This window comes from Eubalaena glacialis, chromosome 1 (assembly GCF_028564815.1).
Source record: "Eubalaena glacialis isolate mEubGla1 chromosome 1, mEubGla1.1.hap2.+ XY, whole genome shotgun sequence".
NCBI lineage: Eukaryota > Metazoa > Chordata > Mammalia > Artiodactyla > Balaenidae > Eubalaena > Eubalaena glacialis.
In genome coordinates, this window is record NC_083716.1 from 10999503 (window position 1) to 11020633 (window position 21131).

A 21131-nucleotide genomic window follows, 5' to 3' on the forward strand; every position below is an offset into this window, starting at 1 on the left:
GAGTGTCCCAGCCACTGAACTTACAGGAGGAATGGATGCTGGGGAAGCTTTTGCGGCCCTCGGACACCAGATCGGGGTCACCTGTGCAGTGCATTTCCGAGTTCATCACTCCATCTGGAAAGCAGCGGTAAAAGAAATCGGGGCGAGGTCTACAAAAGACACCATGGACATTTTCAATATAAAACGCTGCCATCACAAACAAACCCCAAGCTAACCCCGCTGTCCCCAGCTGTCCTAGCTCCTTCTTCTGCCATCAACAGCGCAGCCCGCCCCGCCCCCCCGAAGACACTATGGGCTTAGGCAAAACTCAGGCTTTGGGGTTAGAAAGATCTGGGCTGGAACTCCCACTCTGCCACTTACTAGTTTTATGACCTTGGGAAGGTCATGTAGCCATCCCCCACCCCAGCCTCAGTTTCCACATCTGTAAAAAAGGGAGATCAATACCTACCCAAAGGTGAGGTCCTGCAGGTCAAGTGAGATGACTTCCAGGAGCCACCTAAGCACAGGGCTGGCGGAGTAGAGGGTAGTTCCTGCCTCCACCTATGGGTCCGCTACTCGGAGGCTGCTTCCAGGGCCCAAGCCTCCAGGCTCCTCGTGGCCCTGTATCTTGAATTTGGACGGCCAACTGCCTGCCCTTCCTTAAATAGCAGGTCTCACTTAACCTCACTGAGAGGACCTGAAAGCTCAGCTCCAAGATGCAGAGCACACGGTCGCCAGGTCGGCTCCTGGTCCAGGTTGCGGGGGAGGCTCTACAGGGAAGCAGCTACAAGCCGGCCCCGAGGCCGAGCCTCCTGCCACAATCACGGCTAACATGTACTGAGTACGTACTGCATACCACAACCAGCACTAAGCACCACCCATGGGTGCATGTTTTTTTAAATTTTATTTTCTTTTAAAATTTTTCTTGGAGCATAGTTGCTTTACAATGTTGCGTTAGTGTCTGCTGTACAGTAAAGTGAATCAGTTATATGTATACATAGATTCCCCTCTTTTTTAGATTTCCTTCCCAGTTAGGTCACCACAGATCACTGAGTAGAGCTCCCTGTGCTAAACGGTAGGTTCTCATTAGTTATCTATTTCATACATAGTGGTGTATATAAGTCAATCCCCATCTCCCAATCGTCCCACCCCTCTTTCCCCCTTGGTAACCGTAAGTTTGTTCTCTACATCTGTGACTCTATGTGTCATACGATTCTTATGACAACCCTGGGGCAGGCCCTCGGACCTCCTTCATTTCACAGGTGCGAAAATGAAGGCTCAGAAAGATTACCGTACTGTCCAAGGTCACACACAACCAGTAAGTGGCAAAGACAAGCTCCGAACCCCAGCAATTGGATTCTTGTACCTACACAGCTCACCCCGTGCTTGTCCACCTCACTCAAGTGTGGATTCTCACACAGATGTGTGATGGTGAATTACTTCACATTAATTCAACTAACCTCTGCCGAACGCCTGCCGTGGACAAGGTCTTGCTAGCACTGTCAACACAATCCCCCTTTTCTGTACGTACTGGGTCACAGTTCACACAGACTGACTCACTGGTCCTCCAGCTCTGGGACCTGGGCCCAGTAACAATCTATCGGTATCTGTAACATATCAATTATCAGTAATCTATCAGAAATGCTGGCTTACTGTCTCTCCCCTACGTGGCTAGTGTTTCTCCAAGTGTGGCTATTCACCTACTGAACCAGAACCTCAGAGTGGACACGGCCTGGGAATCGGCATTTTATCAGACCCCACAGCAACTCTAAGCCTGGAAAGTTGCAAGGACACTGCAGCCCCAAGCCACGCACTGCCCGGTCTGTATCCCTCTTCTGCCCCCTCGATGCCTGGCCAGCACCGCGCACCAAGTATTTACATGATCACCGATGCTGAGGTTCCAAGAGGGGAACCAACCTGTCCAAGGCCAACAGCCAGTCAGGGCCAAGGTCAGGTCCTGAATTCGGGTCTTTTGACGGTTCGTCTCTACAGAGATTAGCTCACTTCCAGAGCAGTTGGGGGAGGAGGCAAGATAAATGGAGAAGAGAAATCACTTCCCAGGGGAGTAAGAGAAACGTGCCATGAGCCAAAGCTCAAATGCCAATCCATATTTCTTATTCCAAAGAGAACGATAAATAAGAAAGCTTATTTATTTTTTGGAGGCCGAAACTGGCAAGTGAGTGGGTGTCTGGTGAGGCGCTGGAACATCAGTGGATGGACCAGAGATGCCAGCAGTGGGCTCTGGTCCACAAGGAAGTGCACTCAGTGGACACTGCTTTACTATTGATGCCCTGCTTTCTGAAATACTGAGTTCGGAATTCAAAGGAGAGGAAAGATCTGTGTTGAGGACAGAAATCTCAGAAGGACAACAACTTAAGGGAAAACCAGAAGAGCTCAAATTTGTCCCATCCAGTGTCCTGTGGCCAAGGCTCCTACATAGACAACCTTGAGAATCAAAGTCACTATTTGTTTCTTTTTTGGAACTTACCTTCCCACTATTAATTTAATAGTGTTTGTGCAGACTCCATTCAAAGCAAGAGCCAAGGACACGGCTACAAAACAAAACCAACAGACAGAAAAATAACCAGCGGGCTCGCAAATCAAAACCATCATCATCATCATTATCATCATCATCACCATCACCTCTGTTCCGCCACACTACTATTTAATTTATGACCATAGAAATATGAGCAAATTTAAAAAGGGAGGCAAGTTTGAGCAGCTAAAGGAAAATGTAATTAGAACAGGACTTTGGAGAGTGACTCATAAAATTCCAAGCCCCTGTGACATGAAATTGATCTCTCCTCCTTGACTGAAATTTTCAATATCACTGAGAAGCCCATCTATCATGTTCTGGCCTGATAGGAACAGATTTAATAGGACAGCATGTAGAATCTCTTTTACTGGTAGCAAGAAACATAACTTTTTAATTTCCTTCTGGCAATCTTCTCAGACACAATTCTAATCAGAGCAGCTGCTGGAATCCTACTGCAAGTAGGACGTGCCCACTCAGCCATCACCTCCTTGTTGACCGTCTCCTGCCGACGGCTGTCCACTTGTTATCAAACAAATCACCGTTTCTGAGACGGTGAAGTGTCACCAAAACCTCGTTCGCTTTTGAAAAGATTTGCCCAGGCGGTGCTTCCTGCCACCTAAAACAGTAGGCACTTCTGGATTACATCCTTTAAAAATAGACAGCATGGGGACTTTCTCCCAGCAGCTTGGAAGGACTTTGCTGGATGAAGCACAGATCGTCCAAAGGGTGCAGATGAAATGAGTCATGGAGCTTTCCCTGCAAGGACCCTGCACCTCTCTCCTGTGTTTATCAAGACTGCACAAAAGGCAAGTCAATGCGATGGAAGGCCAAATGCTTTGCATAAGCAATAAAAACCTATTGATGCCCCGTTCCATTGCTTTGTTGAATAATAAAGCATATGAGTTACGATTTCCCTTTGGCAAGTATTAACTGTTCAATACTAGCTGAGATTTACGTAAGAAAATAGCAGTGGAGGGCCATTTTCGGAAAGGAGCTGCCTGGGGCAATTCATGGTCATCAAGGGAGACAAATGTGTTATTCTGCAAACAGAAAGTACTGTGAACAGTCAACAGTCACCAAGGGCACAGGCCACTGAGGTGGAGACAGAACCCACCTGCTTTTAACAAGTCATGGGAAGCAAAGAGAACGGGAGGGACCAGTTCAAATGAACACCTTTGTCAAAGGGAAACTAATCCCCTAAGTGTGGGATGGGCAGCACTGCCATGTCTGACTGTGGCAGCAAAGGAGGGATGGGCCACTGGGGTGGAGAGCAGAGCATGAGTCAGCAGCATGGCACCACCTTTAAAATACTGAGCACGCAACTGGGGTATATAAACTGGAAGCAAGAGTGGGGGGACTTGGAGAGATATGATTACATTCTGCATGCACAGACCCTTCCTTCCTAAAACGCTGGCTTCCCTTCTTTCTCACAAGCTCACAGCACTGCTGAGAGGTCTCCTTTGCAGAGAGGAGGGAAAATGCCCTGGGCCACCTTCACTGCAGAATTCTCCCAGAGCCATGACAATTAACAGGCTGTGAAATAGCCCTGAAATGACAGGGGTCTTCTCTTGTCAGGGCTAGTCTAGCGGGCTCACTGTGTGTTTCCCCAGAGGGGCCAGACTCCCTCTTATCCTGGTCCTAGCATGGCCTCTGCACAGAGAAGGTCTCTGGGAACAAGCATCACTAGCTGACCTCCCAATGCCCTTGGGGAACTTCAGAGACTGCTACATCAATCCAGAACACCATACACGTCCTCAACCTCGGCACCAGCTGGATTTACTGGAGCACAGAGCAGTTCTCTGAAAAGCTTCAAGTAGCTGAGCTAGAAAATGTGTGGATGTGATATAAGCACCAACAGCTGGCAGCTTCACTCTCTGATCCAAAAGCCTGAAGGAGACAGAAGAGAGTGGGGATCTGGAGCGACAATATTTAGGGTGGAAGTCATTGCAGCCTTCCGGAAGTAAAATGAACTGATTATTATGTTCATCTGAATGGCACAACCCCCAGGGGGACCAAGATAGGGGCCCTCTCACTGATACCAGAGGGAAGGCGGGGCTGAGATTAGATGCATGAAAGGCTGGCCAAGCAAGAAATGAATGGCGCCAGTCACGGGGGCAGGGGGTGGCTTGTTGATTAACAATAACCCAGGGGGTCTTGTTCCTAAGGGCTGTGTTTACAGCATCCCACAGCACTGCGGGCTGGAGAGAAGAGTCAGAAAGACAAGCCAGACTGTGTCTGATAAAGAAATTCAAAGCAGTGTGTCATGTGAGTTGGCCTGCAAGTGGCCTATATGGAGGGCACTCCTGCTTATAAGCACCCCCGAGGATTAAGAGGGGCTTTTGTTGTTGGGAATTCAGCACCACAGTCCTTCCAAAACAGGGTTCTCTGTTTTACAGACCTGGCTGTTCTGCAGCCAAATCCCTTAGAGCCCGATGCTGGGTGGGGCAGGCCTCACTTGTCCAAGAGCAGATGCACAAGGGGGCTGCTGGGGACAGGCAGATCAGGGGAGCTCTCGGGGTTCGGGTCTGCTGAAGATGCCTGGGTAAAGAAGGGACTAAACCACCCTCACTGAGAAAGTCCTGCATCCCAGCTAACGGTGGAAAAGCTACACACCTAGTTTTCTGTCCTTGGTTTTTAAAGATCACTCTCCCCAACCCCTACTTCCAAGGCTTCCTAAAAGCAGCAATTTAAAACAAACTGTGTACAATGGGAGGTTCCTCATCATTTTTACAAGGCAGGCTCTCATTTATCTAGGCAAACAGAACATCCAATAACTCCGCCTTCTCTGTTAACATATAGGAGGCCGGGTATGGGGTGCAATTTTGAGATGTCATCCTAAGGGAGATTTAGCTGAGAATGAAAGGTCTAGGGAAAGTAACTGTAAGCTACTCACTGCCATAACAACAGCCCAGCTCCAAAAGCGGGCAGTAAATTATAACCATAACCATGAAAGACAGTTCCTACCCACAGTCACATATCTTGGGACTCCGCGTCAAGGGAGCGACTAGAATAACAAGTGAAGCAGAGGGATTTCCAGGTCAACTGAGAGGGCTCCTAAAGGGACATCTGGGGGACCACAGTGATATCTGTCCAGATGCTCGAGCCACATGTGGGAGGGCACCTACGCCCTTCCTGGAAAACCTGACCTTTCCACCACCTCAGCTGAGGAGACAGAGACCATGTGACGACCAAAGCTTCAAACCACAGTTAAGCAGCCGGGGGTACACACCTGACTTCAGGGAAGGCATCCACAGGCGGGCCAGAGACTCGGGACTTTTGTGTCCAGGCTTGAGAAATGAGTTGAGCCCGAGTCTCCACCTGGGAAGTCTAGACCACGAGATGCAGTGAAACTTCGAGGTGGCACTGGAGCTGAACGGTCATACAGGTGTGGGCCAGGGGCACCCACCACTGCGAGCCCAAACCTCACACAGACCAAAGATGCAGGCAGCAGAAACGACGTCCAGACAGGAGACTGAGGCAGGGAGTGAGAGGAGAGGAAGGGCGCATCGCAGAGAGGAGGGGTCACGAGGTGACAGGGGCGCCGCCACCCCTCGTGGCCTGGATACCTATTCTGTCCCCATGAGGCTCCTATGTCCTTTTTTTCCCTATTCTTGGATGTCTGTGAGATTGCTTGTTATAGCCCTGTAACCAAACCTCTAATTTATTTGATGTAATTTCAGAGGAATTCTGTTCTTTTCAACTAGACAGAGGCTAACCAAAGCCTGATTATGTAAGAACATTCCCTGTCCCTTTACTGCTCTGCATTCCCTAGATCTCACCCTCACCCTCCTTCCCTTACAAAGAACAAGGGAGACCATGTTTCGCTACATTTTCATTTCCTCAAAGCCCAGTAATTAACAAACATAACCTTTACTGAAGAATCTCATATTTCCAGATTTACTACCTAACTGAATGGTGAGCCTATACAACACACCAACAAACACAATGTGTGTGACGGGTTGGGTAAATTTAATGTGTCATGTCAAAAAATAAACCTAATTCAGTTTTCCTAACCATCAAAAAGCTAAAAACCTGGCCTCCAGGTAGTTTATTTTGGTTGCTAAACAAGCCAAATAGTTTTGCTTTCTCTTAATGCTGTCATTTACTCAGTCTTTTGATTAATATGCAGATCAGAAAAAAATGGATTTAACCCTAAAAATGTCAGACTCATGTCACATGAAGATATGGCTCAGCTTGGGGAGAACTGATAACGATGGTGTTATAATCAATGGCAAAGATTGGAGCATTCTTTACATAATAACAGTTGATTAACTGCCAAAATGTCCCCAAACTGAAGATGAGTTATGGAGTTTGTTTCCAATTTATATTATATTTTACATCTGCTTTTGCACATTTTTGCCTCTAGGCAATGGTGATTGGTCAAGGAGTCTGTGGTTGATTTTTGAATTGCCCTTAAATATGGGCCTATTAGCCACAAATGTGGGGTTGGACAGTCAGTGGTGACAAAGTTTCAGATTCACTTTCCCTTACAGCCAAGAGCTGCCCTTGTGGTGTGCCAGGGAAGCACAGAGCTCTGATGGCGAGTCTGACACTCACTTTCAGCACAAGGGACAGCGGCAATGGGCTGACCCTGAAGATAAGGTACTTACCATCCGTGCACTGGTTCTTCTTAGGGATAAAAGTTTACCTTGTCTTGTGTTTCCAAACTTAATTTGACGAAGAGAAAAATCAGCTAGGTGCAACTGAGACTTTCAAAATCTAGTGACCTAAATAATTAAGTTCAGCCCCATGCCTTAAAGCAGGAACTGTGAATACTCTACCTAGGAAGGCTTCCTTAATTTCAGTCTTGTCTGTTCGCCGGATAATTTTCACCACACAAATAACAGCCAGAGGTGTGAGGAAAGAAATTGCCTGGAAGAAATAACAAATAATCCCTTATGAGGATAGCAGTTTGCTATCAGAGGGCTGATTATAATTAGCTCCAGTTAGCTTCGTTTAGACTCACTAGTTGAATGATCTTACTGAACTCCTGACCTCAAACGAAGAAGGATTTATATCTATACTTAGAGACTCCACAGACTTGAAAAGTCAGAGGTCTGATTATGGGTTATAACTGATTTGTAATTGCTGGGAGCCACGTTTAAAGTGGTGGTTTTTTAAACAGAAAAGAACAGTCCATAATTATAATGACTCATCTTTGCCAGTAACCCTCCTCCCATCCTCCCCTGCAGAGGCGTGGAAGAACGCTTGGCCTCCCATCCTCAGCACTCTGGCAACATGGGAGCACATGGGACTTCCTTAGAGTTGATTGATTCATTCCCCTTTGGTGTTCTTTTGTTGAATATTCATTTCCACTGCAAAGCAGAGGTTAGTCCTTCTCCATGAAGTCTCTCCTCTTCCCTTCCTCCATCCCCTTTCTTTCCCTGGACCAAAGCACTCAGGAGTGCAGTAAGTGCTTAATGAACCAAGCTGGTGGGATTCAGATGCAAGCGACACTCACTACTGAACCTTCTATGAGGCAGGAACTACACGTTTGGGTACCGTCAGGTACTGGAGTCTCTTAAATCCTCACGCTGGCTTTGTGACAATTCTTTGCCAGGCTTGGGGACTACAGGATGTGCCCAAGGACACACAGCTGGTGAGTAGCAAGGCCAGGCTCTGGAGGCCAGGTTTTCTGCCTCTCATGTCTAATCTTTACTCAGCATTCTATAATTAGTACATTGTTTTCAACATTCCAACAATCAAGAAAAAGTTATTTATGTTATTTCCTTATGATTATAACGTCTCAGGATAACAAGCAAAAGGGATTATATATCTCACAAATCTACAATCGGCTCACAGATGGTGGGAGCAGTGAGGTGTGTCACTATTAACCAACAGCGTTCCCACTTTGGGAAATCTCCACCTGGGCTCTAATTGGTGTCACTTTTTGGAGAGGGGCTTTCTAACAGGACTAAGGCATGGCTAGAAGATACTCTCCTTTTTTAAAAAACAGAATTCATCCAAATGCACACAGTCTTCCAAAATAATTTCAGATGCCCTGCACACTTGCTACAGCCAGACTGCCAGAGCTCAAAGCATCTTGGGAACTCCTCTTTGGGAGCTGTCTTCAGAGACAGTTCCTGAGACATGAAAACCCTTCTCCTTACTGACTGGTTTCTTTCTGACCACAAACGGTAGTAATCAGCTTGATGAGCCTCCTTATCGGCAGTGGCCCTGAATGACTTGGCTATTAAAATGCCACATCAGTAAGTCCTATCGCCATGGAGGGTATTCAGAAGACTGTGACACACGTCTAAGGGCAGCTGTACAAGAGAAGATTCAGAACTGAAGCAGAGGATTTCCCCAGGGGCGACTCAAAAAGGCAACACTCGCTTGTGAGTTAAGAGTTCCAGCAAGTCTGTGAGTTTCCACGCGTGCCTGGGTGGCTCTCACACCTGAATACCTGCTGGGCTTGTCACAATGCTGCGTCCCTCAAACACTCATATAGGACAGGTCTGGGAATCTACACTGTGTAACAAGCATCTCAAATGATGCCGGGGACTGAGAAACACTGCATCAGTTTTGACTCACACATTCAGTGTTTAGAGAACAATGGCTGAAGCCCCTGCTTATGGAAGTCCAAAGTTACGGTCGAGGTCAAAGAAGTCCTGAGCTTTCTGTCTCCTCCCACTTTGGGCACCACAGACCAGCCACCACCCCCAAACAGGAGAAAGCAGCTCACTGAACAGTGAACAGTGCTGCAATGACCCCACCGACAGTCAAACCTTAAATATGAGAAAGGAGAACTGAAGAAAATACTGTAGGACAATCCCAGCTGGCACAGTCTGAGGTTAGACAGAAACGGAACCCCAGAGAAAATATGATTCGAGAAGACTTTCCCTCCAAGGCTCCAGAGGCCGCCTACAGGAGATGATCCTGAGCAGGACTGTGGTGACCAAACAGGAGATGGGGCACCGCGTGGGAGACCGCGGCTCCAAGCCCGGGAGTTGGAGCCGGAGAAGGCATCAGAGCTGCCCAGTGGCTCTAAGCTCACAGCTTCAAGGCCAAGGGGGTCTCTCTTAGCACTGCTCGCGGCCTCAGCTCTCCTGCTCCTAATTACATCCCCACCCAGACTCGCCCAACCAGACAGCACTTTAACTCTCCTAGGTAGCTGCACATTGGTCTGTCTTCTAGAACCAAGGACAAACTGCTTCCTGGGCCAAGGCTAAGCACCAGGAGGGCCCAGGGCTTCCCATCTCACGAGCTTCGCAGGTGAGGAACTGCAGCCATCAGGCTAGGGTCCCAGCCCCCGCCCAGGCGGCCGCAACAGAAATGTCTGCACGTGACTGTCAGGGGTCTTTCTCTGCTCCTATCATCCTAATGGCATCTCGGTTCTGGTCTCGCTCCTTCTTCCTGGAAACATATCTGCCATATCCTTGGGCAGCGCAGTCCTCAAATCAGGACAGAGACTTACTTACATTTACCACCTGCTCCCCACAACTTTTTATAACCATCTTTCAACTAGAAGTTGGAATTAAGAGATGAGCCCCAGAAGCCAACATGTTAGGAAAACAACTTCCTCCGGGGCAAAAGCACCTCTGAACCGAGTGAAAGAATGAAGAAAAAAGAAGCACCCCACTTTCACTCAGCAAACCGGACTGAGTTAAACCGATGCCCGCCCCTTCCACGTTCTGACAAACACCTTTAGAAGGCACTGTTCTGCTGCCCAAGCCCATGGAGGAGATGAAGATGGACACAGAGACACAGGGATGGGAGTGGTTACTTCTACCTCCAAACAGGTGTGGAGATGGAGGACAGAAAGGGACAGGCAAAATTTCCCCTGGGATTGTTTCCCTTAGATTAATGTTTCCATGGCTTAAAAAAAGTTGGAAAATCCTGGGAATGTCCCAGTGGGAAGACAGTGAATTGTCTGTGCTTATTAAATGGGACCTGAGAGAGACCAGGACAATGAACTCCAGCCACTCACTGCTTCAGGATGCAGGGAACATACTGACCCTTCTCTGTGCTTGAGTTTTCCCCACTAGTTATGAGAACAGGGCTGCTCTTCTGAAAACTCACTAATGACATGGTCTGTTACAGGCACTTCGTGTAAATTAACTCATTCAATCCTCACAGCAACCCTATGAAGCAGGCTCCTTACTTAATGGATAGAAAACTAAGGCACAGAGAGGTTAAGCAACCTGCTAAAAGTCACACAGCTAATAAGTGGTAAAGTGGGAATTTGCACTCAGTCTGTTTAAATCAAGCTCTGTGCTTCTAACCCGTGCTGTAGCCATTCTCACCTCAGAAGCAAGAAGCATTAATAAAGCATGGTAAACACCTTTACTCTGGAGTTGGAGAAGGAAAGAACGGGGCTTGTTTCCAGGAACATGGATAAGTCATAGAAGTGTTAGTGGCAGCTGTCATGAATTAAGCACCTACTATGTATTAGGGCCTTTCCTCACATTGTCTAATCCTCTAGCTACTCCGCTGGGGGAAACATCCTCCTTGTACAGAAAACAAAACTGGAACTCAGGGAGATAAGGGAACACACAAACACATGCAGCTACTGGGACCATGACGCTCCAACCTGGGCTGCCGTGCTACCTGGGTTGGAGTCCTGAATCAGAGTGATCACCTTAGCCCAACAGCCTCATCTTACAGATGGGGAAACTGAGCGTGAGATCATCTTGTATCAAAGAACATCCTGTAAACTGCTAATTAAATGTGCTACACAGCACCCACATATCAAGATAACATACAAAAGTCATTAAGCAGAGCCTGGGATGTGGCTGGTTCTGCACGATGCTCTTCCACAGGCAAGGAAGCCAGAGCTCTGTGGAGCAAAATGAACGTGTGAAGCAAAATGAATATGGGGAACAGACCCAGATCTAGTAGAACCAGGCTCAAGCCCCAGCTCTGACATTTTTAGCTCTGCGACCTTGAGTATGTCACTTAACCTATCCACCTTTGAGTCTCAGTCTCAGTGTCCTCATCTATCAAATGGGTATAGTGATGATATACATAGCAAAGCATGGTTCTAAGGATTTAAATTCACTGAGTTGTTGTTGAATGCTTCTTACAGATCACACCCTAAGTGAAGTGTTGTAAGTCTATCACCCTATTTGAAGCTCCCAACACCCTGGGGAGGGACGAAAGTGTTGTTAAAGCCCCCTTTTACAGATAAGGAAACTGAGGCACTGAGAGGGGAGGTGATTTTCCCAATTCACGAAGCTAGTAATTAGCAAAGCTGGGAGTGGACCGAGGCAGTCCACTCTAGAGCCCCTGCCAACTGTTCACCCATGAGGCCCAGCAGAGAGTTAGTATCCAGGAAATTCTGATTGTTGTTCACCAGGGAAACCAGTGAACAGATGACCAATGCCAGGGTCCTGTGACCAGACATATGGGAATAGAGCGCTTTAAGCTCCAGCCCATCTGTGCAGGGAGGTCAGGCACAGGGAAGAGCCCTATTAGCCCAGGCGCCTTGCTCGTGCCCTACAGGACCAGTGTCTCCAGCAAGGGCCCTGCCTTGTGCATCCACCAATGAAACCAACACAGGAAGTGCCATCCGTCCCGGCCACTGCTACACGCAGACAGTGGGTAAACCTGGGCACTGATACAAGGCACTGTGTGGCCAGCATGCTTCTGGGAATCTGCCAAGCATGGAGCACTGTGTGTGCAGGGAAGGGCATGAATGTGCCAAGCTATTTTAACCACCGAAGGGGCTGAAGCCAGGGCACCTGATGTTAGGGTGCTAGCCAGGGAAGAGCTTGTCTCTGGGGTTCATCCACATCAGACAAAACAGTGGGCCCAAAGTGCCCTAATTCCCAGCACCTGACAGAAAGGTGTGCTGCACGGTGCTTCTAACAACTCAGGACGAGCAGACACCTGGGAAAGGCCCTGCTGTGGGCAAACAATTATAGCCCGTCACAAAGCCGAGAGTGAAGACTTTTCAAAGGTGTCTAAAAATTAAACTATCACAAGCCAGCTTTGTCTCCTTTCCTTCCCTCCTCCCCCCAAATTGACTTTATTTCCATCGTTCTTAGAAGCATCCTATTCCAGAATAGAAACCCCTGTTATCAAATCAACACAATCTCAGTAATATTCTACAGAAGTAAATCTTCTGGACATAACAGTATCATGGCCAGAGCAAAAAGAGGGGCAAAGGACAGGTCTTGGGTACATTTTTTTTTAAGCCAAGGAAAGAAATTGGGAAACACTTACCATTCCTTCAGTTCCCTACCTGAGTCCTGCCTGCCCTTCAAGGGCTTTCCTGTGACGCTGAACCATCTGACTCATGCTTATGTCTGTGTCCCCACTAGACCAGAAACCACACCTTATTCAGCTTCGCACCTCCACTACCCGCCGCTGGGCTTGGCTCAAGGAAGGTGCTTCGTAACTTTCCGCTGAATGAACTACTACTTAACTTACCTGAAGTTGTCCACAATCTGCCTGGATCCCTGCCACCCTCGGCCCCCTGCAGCACACAGCACTCCAAGCAAACGCCTATTCGTGGGGCCCACACGGCCCTGGCTCTGCTGTGCCTGTGCCTTTGCACCTGCTCTTCTGTGTGTGACACGCTGCACTCACCACCTGTCCAGCTCACCCGAGCTCCCAAGGAGGCAGCACAGGCAAGTGGCTCCAAGGCCGTCTGCGCTCTGACTGCTGGCATTCAGATCCTGGTCCAGCCACTGATGGTTGTAAACCCTGGATAAGCTGTTTAACCTCATGACAGTTTCATTTTCTCCACTGAAATGATGGGATAACAAAAGTGCCAACCTCAAAGGATTCTGAGAGAATTCACTAAGATGCTGTTTGTAAAATGATGAGCGCAGTGCCTGCATTCAAGAGATGTTGCCTGTTGTTGTTACTACCATGATGATGAGGAGGAGGAGGATGATAATGATGAGGGTGATGACGAACATCCCTAACAGTTTACCTGAGCCTCTCCTCTGGCTCTTTCCAGATTCCACTCTGCTTTAGAGTACCATGTCCCCCAGGAGCCTGCAGGGGTCAAATCTGATTTGACTTCCCATCACCTGCAGTTCCTATGGCTTTCCTCACCCACATCCAGCTCCTGGAAGTGTTCTCTGGACACACAAAGACACAACTACTACAGACAACAAAGAGGGTACTGAAAAGCAACACCCAACACCAAAGGAGTCTTCCTACACCGAAAAGTAGGCTTTCAAAGATGATCTGATAACCTCCACATGTTCAGAAAGGAAGCATGACCTCTTTTGAATAAGGGAGCAGCTGATGGTTGGGAACATCCAGGAAATGTTAAGTCAAGACTCAGTGTGTGAGAAAAGAGTTCTCAGCCTGCCTCTCTGGTCCACAGGAGCTCAGAGTCATCAAGGGAAACAAGCTCCTAGAATCAAATGGTCCAACCACACCCAAGTTTCATGTTGACAGATATAGTCACCACAGCTGATGGTGCCAAGGACAGAGGAAATGCCAGCCAGGGGCTTCTTGGTGATGTCATTACTCCTCACTTAATTCCCTAACATTCTGATGTTATTTTTGTGACATTTGAACAAGTAGCTCCTTTAAAACACACACACACACACACACACACACACGTGCGCAAATAGGCACAACTCCAGAGACACTGATTTCCCAAATAAAGAAACATCGGGGTTATAGCAGCTGCCTTTAAAAAACACTTTGGTTATTAGAAAGTTAGCAAGTTTGCCTTTATATTAAAACATTCTAAACAGAAGTAGAGGAGATCCCAGGATTCTGTTTATGCATTAAATAATGAAATTTGAGCTTTCTAAGGAAACCAAGCTATTTTTTAAAAACAGTGAAAATATGTTTTCTTACAAATTCTTCTATAAACACCAGAAGGTTTAAAAGGATCAAAAGCAGACAACTGATGTCTTGTATTAAACTCTTAATAAAACCCAGGAGAACAAACCTAATTTATGTGGTGACAAAGCATTTTTCATCTTGTGTTACACATCTTCTAAATGTATCTACTGCTTTCCTTGTGTTATTATGGAATCGTACTAAATCTTGTGACCAAATGAATGAAATTCATCAACTACTATTAACAAAACAAAAGGTTGAACTTATTTCATTAGGAGACTAGAGGCTATGAATCAGTGTTTGTGGCTGAATACCCCTCTATTCTCCAAGAATCACAGCACTGAAGAACTCCTTTACTGCCTCCTTCCCTTCACTGCCAGCATGCAAATGTGCTCCATCCTATTTGTGTCTGTAGCCAGAATATTTGTGGCGTTTTTATCTAGACTTCAAAACAATCCATTGTTCACAAATCTAGGACACAGCCACAAATTTCTCACAAAATCCCAAATGAACATTCACTCCAAATTGGGTTTTACAGCACACGAAATGTGAAATCTTTGAAAACGGAAACAAGTGATCAACAGAAGCTTCCCCTATTAAAACCATGGAGTAAACTAGTTAGACACACACTAGTTACTTTATTTCTAGGATTTATGGAAGATTTGAGTTAGAGCAGAAATGGAAAAAAATCTGATTTTAATACTCAAGTGTAAGGTAATACCCTACTCACAAGCACCCTACATTTTTCAATTTCCCCGATATTTACAAAAATCCAGTTTATTTTCCAGCAGAAAAGTAATTATGAAGAAGCAATTAAAATAATACTGTAATGCTCATGTAGTGTTCCGGGCACTTTGAGATGTTTGCAGACACAAAGATCTTTCCAATCATCACCGATGAACAAGATTTCCTCCACAAAATCAGAGGGATTTCTTTCACAATGCAAAAATATTCCTCATGTTCTCTATAAAAGCTCTGGAACAGTCATTTAAGTTCCCAGAGGCAAGACGCACAATGGCTGCTCAATAGGAATAAGCTTCAAGCTACAAGGCTGCCCATCCAGAAGCTGCATTATTGTTCTGTAACAAGAGGGAGCTTCAAAATCTCCTCTGCTACAGAAAGGCCTGAAGGCAATTCTCCAGGAGCCAGTGAGCTTCAGCCAGGAGTCCTGGACACTCGGCTCCCGACTGCAGGGCAGCCTCCTGGCCGCGAGCAGGGCTCAGAGCTGGCTGCTCGGATGTGAATCGTGGCTCTGCTGCGCTCTAGCTTGTGTGGCTTTGGGCAAGTTCCCTCATCTCTCTGGGATGCAGGTCTGCACCTGCAAAATTCGGGCAATAATGACATCTTCCTCACTGGGATACTGGGTGGGACTAAATGAGATAATCCTTTCTTAAGCTCTCAGCCAAGGGCCCGGCACATAGTAGAGGAAGTGTAAGAGACTGTAATCGACAAGGGGCAGAGCGAAGAGGTAAAAATGTCCCAATATATCCACCAGCTATTTGGGTGCTTGCCCATTTATCCTAGGACCAGAGATGCTGTCAGGGGTGAGTTACACATAGTGGTCTCATCACTGGTCAACTGACCAGCAAAACCCAGAAAAGTGGTTACCTGAGTACAGCTACATTGAGGTTTTTTAAAAAATAGATGGAGCAGGAAACTCTGTTCACTAGTTTCTCATCTTATTTTACTCTAAGTATTTGGAAACAACTCGGGTTTAGCTCAGGTAAGCAGGGCCCTTCTTTTCCAAAGTGTCGGGCAATTGCTTCTCACATGACCAAGCGGCGACCATCCTGATCTGGAATTGAATTTTAATTTGATGGGCAGCTCGCCTCTTTTTTTTTTCAGGCTGCTTGCCATCATCAGCAGGGGTTGGAAATGCAGAAATGAAAGCCCATTTGGTTCATACTTGGGAGAGTGGTCAAATCAGCCATGAAATCATGGTACTTACAAACATGAGGCGGGTAGGTATGTTGTCTGACTGCACCAAAGGATTTTTATAGAGCCAGATCTCCTCCGGCTGGATGACTCTCTGGAATGGATCCAAAAACTCCGTAAAACTGAAACAAAACAAAGAAAGAGGCGTGAGGGCTGAGCACTGGAGAAGGTGGCTCCTGCACACGCTCAGGTGGACGATCCGGCCTCTGGGGGAGCGGGGGGAGGACAGGCTGCCCGGCTGATGGTTCTCGGCCAGTTCCAACTGGGGAAAGAGGGAGGTAGTTACCGAGACTGTAGAATCTTCTGTCACCACCTGCCAGCGAGGACTAATTGTGGGCATAAGAGAACGGCTGTGAGGCTGACATACAAAGACTCTAGAAACCTGGGGATCCAAAGTGAACTGGGAGTTGAAGTCCAGAATGGTGGCTCAGACTGGGGCAAGGCAAGGCCAGCAGCACAGTTTCTGGGAACGAAATGGACTTGAGCTGGAACAAAGGTGAGGGAGCAGCAGGCAGGACTAGAGAAAGAACCGGTGGTGTTCTTCCCTCCACGCTACCCCAGACGGCACCCCGCCACCAGCACCACCACCAGGAGGCAGACTGAGCTTCAAGAGAAGACGGAAGGTAGAGACAGGAGAGAAACACAGAGGAGAGGAAAGAAGGAAGGGAGAGGGGGATGCGGTGTCTCCTGGGGCTGCTTCCAGGAAAGCAGACAGCTCTAAACATCCATCTCCTCAGCTCGCCACCTCCCGACCCCTCATACATCCTGGGAGCCCCAGACACCCAGGCGGATGAAGAGAACTACCACCAAGAGAAAACCTGGGGGGAAGAACAGAGACTGCAGGTCTGCTCTGCAGCTCTTGGCCATCGGGCCGCCTCCCAGCTCTCCAGCTCAGCTCTTGACCTGGTGAGTTCAGTTCAGAATGGCTTGAGATGTGGCGGAGAGAGCACAGGGGCCAGGTGACTCAGGGCTTGAGTGCCAGGCGAAGGAGTTTGGCTTTGGAACCAAGGATGAATTCGGCAGAGAAGTGTAGAATGAAATTTCCAATTCCAGATAGTGGCAAAGATGGGGAACTGGAGCAGAACAGAGAAGGGAAGGCAGAGAGAGTTAGGAGGTTATGGCAGCTGTCCCAGCAAGAGACGGCTGCAGAGTGAAGAAAAGGGCAGGACAGAATGGAAGAACGTGCACATGGGAGGTGGGGTGGTCAAAGCAGATTCCAAGGGCTCTGGCTTGGGCTTCCAGGAAAAGGTACCATTACCAGGATGAGGAGGAGGGGGATTGGGGATGGGGAGGAGTTGGAGGGCAGCTGTCATCTCCTCTAGGAAACCACACCCAGGTGACCAACAGTCTGGGTTTGCCCAGGACTCTCTTGGTTTTAGCACTGAAAATCTTGTGTCCCAGGAAAAGCCCCAGTCTTAGGAAAAACCTAGATGGTGGGTCATCTTAAAGCCATCCCAGCCCTCGGACAGAATCAGGGGTCTCACAGCCTTAGTTTCTACCCTAGACTTAGGCCTTTGTATGATCATGATTTGTTTGTATGTCCAGCTACACTGGGAGGGTGTAGAGGCTGGGGGTCACTCCAGGGCTGTGTCCTCAGAGCCCAGCAGGATGGGACTCTCAGCGACTGCAGAATCTGATGTCTGTTCAGGACCTTGAACAGCTGCCACAGAAAACACCCTCAGTCTGATCAGCCTCACGCTGAATCCTATCATGTACCTACAAGAGACCTAAAATTCAACCTGTCTTTTGTGTCTCTCTATACATATCCCTCCCTCTTTCTCTGTCTCTCTCTCTTCCTCTCCTCCCCTCCCTCTCCCCCCAGTGGAGGCTTTAAGTCCTAAAACTCTGTCCCTCTGTCCGTGTACTTATGTAATTTCAAGAAGAAAGCGGTGTCGGCCCCTGACTGTTTCATTCAGCACTGTGTCCAGAACATTTCTACTGCAGAATCTTACTACAAGTGCCCTGAGATCCCGTCATCGATGTGTAAGGTAACTTCTGCTAACGGCCCTCCAAGCCTCCTCCAAAGTGAGACACGGGGGAGCATGCCGTTTGGGCGCTGGGAAACCTGCTCTTTGCCCGAGCTCTGCCATTAAGCTGCTCTGGGCTTCAGAACAAGCCACTTCTCCTCACTGGGCCTCAGTGTCCTCACCTGCAACACGGGAGGTTGGGCTAAGCCAGAGGTGACAAATGGAGATGGGTCAGAACCACTGGAGACACCCTACCCCAGACCTACAGTCTTGGTATGGACTGGGCCTGGTATGTGGATTTTAAAACACTCCCCAGGTGACCCTGAAGGGCCCAGCACTGAACGGAATGATCCCTAAGGGTCCTGAGCCCTTGTCCTTAAGGAGAGGAGACTTAGAGATTTAGCTCTCCATGTTAACAATTCTTCCATCTGCTGCAGGACAGGCTATGGAGTCAGGCCCATCCACGTTCAAACTCCAGCTCCGGTTGTGTGGCTCTTAGTGAGTTCCTTAACATCTCTGAGCCTCAGTCATCCCACCTATAAAATGGGCACACCTTAAAGTGTGGGAGTAAAAATAAAATGAAAGAATATAAAGTACCTAACAGAGCATGAACAGAAAGCAGCATTTTATCACCCTTATCATTTTACCCTTGCCTCCATCTGCAAGTTTTTACTAGACAGTTTTCAGGCTTTTTTTGGGGGGGTGGGGGGGGTCATTTTGTAACAACCTACTCACTGCACCCCGGTGTTTTTAAAACATTTTAAATATAACTAAGGAAAAAGAATTTTGTTTTAGACTTGTTTTCGAGAATATACTTGTAAAAACCAAAGCTTTCAGAATACTCCAGTTACTCTGGCTGCATAGCAAATTACCCCAAAACTTAATGTCTGAAACCAATCATTTTGTTTTGCTCATGATTTCGTGGATTAGAAAACTGAGAAGGTCCAGCTAGGCAGAGTTCACTTAGAATCTCTCATGTGGTCACAGCAGTTAGATGTCAGCTGGGGCTGCATCACCTGAAGGCTTGACCAGGCTGGACATCAGGATGGCCTGTCACGTGGCCGCCGTGGGTGCCAGCTGTTGGCCAGGAGCTCAGCTGGGGCTGCCGCCTGGAGCACCTCACATACTTCTCCAGCACCGCAGTCTCAGCATAGTCAGAATTCTTCATTCTGCTGGCTTCATCCAGAATGCGGGTTCCAAGAGGACCAGGCAGAAGCTGAATGGCTTTTCTGACCCAGCCTCCAAAGTCTTGTGGCATCACTGGGTTACATAAGGTCAGCCCAGATTCAAGAGAAGGGACCCTACTCTACCTCTTGGCAGGGGTGTAGCAAAGTCCGCATTACAGAAAAGCAGGTAAGATGAGAGAAATGGCTGCAGCCACCTTCCAAATACAATCTGCCACACACAGGCTGTCATCACTGTAATGGTCCTGCAGCTCCCACTCTCAGAGACCCCAGAGCCTTGATTCCTGTGTCCTCCCCACACAGCTGGCCGCAGGGCCAGGGAGCCGGCACACCGCTGAGCACTGTCCTTCCTCACCTCCTTTGTCTCCCCAGGGACACTATCCTCATGGCCATTTTTTAAAGCCTCGTGCACCCAGCCTTTTGCACGATTCCTCACCCCACCCTGAGTGGCTGCAGCCAGAACACATCTGTCAAGCAAATTATATCCTCTGGGAGCAGCAGTACCAAGAAAGATAGATGTCCCTTCTCCAGCCATGCACCAGCCACAGGCGTCAGCTTCTGAGAATCCAGATAGTGAGGCAGCTACGCAGAGGACGTGGGTCTCAAAATGCAAACAGGAGCAGAGGTGGACATGTGGTGGAATGGAAAGCTCTGGAAGGTGTGTTCCTAAGAGAGGGCATGCCAGGCCTGGAAACATCCTGCCATGAGCTCTTTGTAAAGTGATTTGGAAACAAGGAAATGGAAACCCCGCTTCCACATGAGGAGTTCAGGCATGGGCTCTAACTGCCTGCTTGGCAGGGCTCACTACACACTGAGGACCCCCCAGCAGCAGCATGTACGATCAGGGCTTCCCAAATGTTAATGCGCCCGGGAACCACTTGGGGGTCTGGTGACTGAAGATACAGCAGGTCCAGGGATGGGACTGAGGGCTGGCGTCTCCAACAAGCTTCCCGGTGATACTGATGCTGCTGATCTGTGGATCAAACTTGGAGTCGCCAGAGGCCAGGGCATCAGCATCACCTAGGAGGGAGCTTGCTAAAAATGCAGAGTCTTGTGCCCCAGCCAGGATCTACTGACTCAGAATCTTCATTTTTAACAAGACTGGTGTGAGCGCTACAGTGGGAGACACAGAGCTCTCGGGGAAAGCCAGTGCTTCCCAACTTCGGCCATTTAAGAACCAAGTTGGCCGGTTTTGCCTGATCCGCCCTCCACCTGTACTGTGACTTTTCTTCAGACTTTGTAAACTAAAATGAGTTTATTCTAGAAGAAACTTCATGTCACTGCTGAATTATGAAATCAGGATTCCCTCCGTAAACAGCTGGTAAACGTCACAATAAATACAATGAAAACAAAAGCACGCTCTTAAATTCTACCTTGATGCTTTTGCCTCTGGGTGGAGGCCTGCCTTCTCTGTGAGGGTCAACGAGACCTTCCGTGATGGAAGGAGAGGAGGCGGGGCGCATGTGCCCCCTCCATGGTGTCGAGTCAGGTGGGTCACATCCATGTGTAATCTAAATCCACCTTGCAAAGCCCCTACAATTCTCTCCAGCACCACTTGTGTCACAGGAAAGGCAGAAAAAAGATGAAAAACAAAGATGATAACTCAAAAGCACAGCAATCTGGGGCCATTCGGTAGAGAAGAAAATAGCCCCACTGGTCTTAGTAATGCCTACAAGCATCAGCATACCCCAGGCCAGTATAATGACCAATGTCCTTGCGTTTTCAAGAAAAGGCTGAAGAAAGTGTAGCAACTCTTTGACCACTGCGAGGTGTGTA

The 21131-nt window shown here is 48.0% G+C and overlaps 1 protein-coding gene across 10 annotated transcripts in view; it reads right to left on the bottom strand.

Annotated features, from left to right (window-relative positions):
• The window catches only part of PLPP4 (phospholipid phosphatase 4), a 440221-nt gene that overhangs the window by 150664 nt on the left and 268426 nt on the right, over positions 1-21131 (bottom strand). For 5 of the 10 annotated variants that reach the window (XM_061192616.1, XM_061192623.1, XM_061192632.1 and 2 more), the window contains 4 exons: positions 16218-16326; positions 7297-7387; positions 2468-2531; positions 25-149 (listed from right to left, as the gene is read on the bottom strand). In XM_061192616.1, coding sequence (XP_061048599.1) covers positions 25-149; positions 2468-2531; positions 7297-7387; positions 16218-16223 — 286 coding nt within the window. In that variant the 5' untranslated portion in view covers positions 16224-16326. Of the gene's footprint in view, positions 1-24; positions 150-1439; positions 1583-2467; positions 2535-7296; positions 7388-16217; positions 16327-21131 lie in introns of those variants that run through there. The other 5 variants (XM_061192677.1, XM_061192675.1, XM_061192651.1 and 2 more) reach the window with 4 other exon arrangements.